The sequence below is a fragment of the Fomitiporia mediterranea genome, assembly GCF_000271605.1.
Source record: "Fomitiporia mediterranea MF3/22 unplaced genomic scaffold FOMMEscaffold_2, whole genome shotgun sequence".
Taxonomy (NCBI): Eukaryota; Fungi; Basidiomycota; class Agaricomycetes; order Hymenochaetales; family Hymenochaetaceae; genus Fomitiporia; species Fomitiporia mediterranea.
In genome coordinates this window covers 4,663,373-4,665,181 of record NW_006760387.1, presented here as the reverse complement: position 1 = coordinate 4,665,181, position 1,809 = coordinate 4,663,373, and the positions used below count along the sequence as shown (strand labels likewise).

Here is a 1,809-nt window from a genome sequence, read left to right as displayed (position 1 = left end):
CTGCAAGTTCCAACTACGTTCTAGTACTTGTGTCCTGTATTTCTGTTGTGTAGGATAGTTGTAGCCTGGGTCCCCTTGCTGAGCCTTCAGGTCCCCTCTACACTGTTGCTGACATCAGATCAAGACTACCCATTACCACCCTATGACTCTCCTACGTTTTGGGCATCAGTACACACTGTTGTGTCAATCTCTTTCCTTTGTCCTGACCCTTTTACATTTTTAAATTTTAAACTTTCTAAACCCTTTTAAACTTTTGCCACCCTTCTTCTATTCATTACCCCTTTTAGTTTAGTGCCGATCCCTTTGTAGTGTAGACATGGACCCTACTACACCAACTGCCACCCCTACTGTCCTGCTGGATCAGCAGTTACAAGCAGAACTAGCTCAATACGTACAGACCTCCATCCAGGAGGCCTTTGCCAACCATGTGCCCCCAGCCCCTTTGGAACCCGTTCTGATCGTTCTGGAAGTCACAACCTGTTCCAGAAAGAAAGTGCATGTAGCCTGCCCTTTGGACTTCAATGGGCAGCACTTCAAGGACTTCCAGTGCCAAGTCGAACTATACATGGCTGCTGCTTTGACTGATCTATCCTCAGATCTCAATTGTGTCCTATTCGTCCTCTCCTTCATGAAGGAAGGCAATGCAGCCACCTGGGCCCAGAACTGGATTGAAGGTCATCAGATTGGAAGCCTGATCCAACTTCAGAACAACGAGTCGTACTTGGAATTCATGGGGCAGCTCTGTGCTTCCTTCATCAATCTGAATGAGAAGCACAATGTGCAGAACAAGCTTGTGTCTCTGTGACAGGGCAAACGTTCTGCTGATGCCTTCTTTCAGGAGTTCAATATCCTGGCCCAGAAGGCAGGATTCATGCTTGGGTTCAATGATGTCCTCATCAGAATGCTTGAAAAAGCTCTTCACCTGGAACTGGTCAATAAGATTCTTGGAATGACACTAGAACTAGTTACCTACACTGAGTGGAAGACACACACCATCTCCTTCAACCAAGCTGTGGCTCAGATGTGTCAAGTCTGTGCAGAACACCTACACATGTGTCCAGCTCTGACAGTTCCAAGCCCTTGGATCAATCCACCCATAATTTGCAATCAATCTGTTCTGATGGACATTAGAGAAGCCTGAAAGCAAGGAGCATGCTTTGCCTGCAGAAAGTCAGGGCACCAAATTAAGGACTGCCTGCAGAAGTGACAGCACATCTGTTAGGTCATTAGAGTGATGACAAGTGACAAGCAGGATTTGTGGTGAGAAGCCTTTTCTGCAAATCTGGAAGTCACCTCAGAACTCCTGGACCCTGACTACATACCTCAGGATTTTGTGGAGGCCCAACAGTGAATGTGGTGCTGAAGGGCTATGACTCAGATTTTTTAATGGCCACTTTTGATTCAATGGACACTGTAGGATTAGAAGTAAATAAAGTAAGAAAAGTAGAAAAAGTAGAAAAAGTAGAAAAAATAAATCAACAAAATTATTTATTAGAAAGAAAAAAGTCAAAAACAAAAGTAGATAGTTCTCCTATTTCTTCTGATTCTTTTGATTCTTCTCTTCACACTTCATCCAAGTCTAAATCTGCACAATCCAACCTGCCACTTCTGCATTCCAAGATCTCAGAACGTTCAGAACGTTACCCAGCCCTGTTCACCACTCAGTGGTTTGTCTGTGGTATCAAGCAGGGATGGCCTCAGCTGAGTTCACAGCTGAGGACATGGGTCCGTCCTTGTTGAAAGAGAGAGGTTAATGAGGAAATGTTGGTGCATATACTCACCCTCTTGGACAACAAGGCTGCACAAGCT

The 1,809-nt window shown here is 44.9% G+C and overlaps 1 protein-coding gene across 1 annotated transcript in view; it reads left to right on the top strand.

Moving 5' to 3' along the window:
* The window catches only part of FOMMEDRAFT_152556 (uncharacterized protein), a gene marked incomplete at both ends in the record, with an annotated part of 9,971 nt that extends 9,166 nt beyond the window's left edge, over positions 1-805 (top strand). Inside the window, one exon of the mRNA XM_007263381.1 lies at positions 310-805. Within this exon, the coding sequence (XP_007263443.1) occupies positions 310-805 (496 nt within the window). The remainder of the gene's footprint in view (positions 1-309) is intronic.
* Between the last annotated feature and the right edge of the window lie 1,004 nt (positions 806-1,809).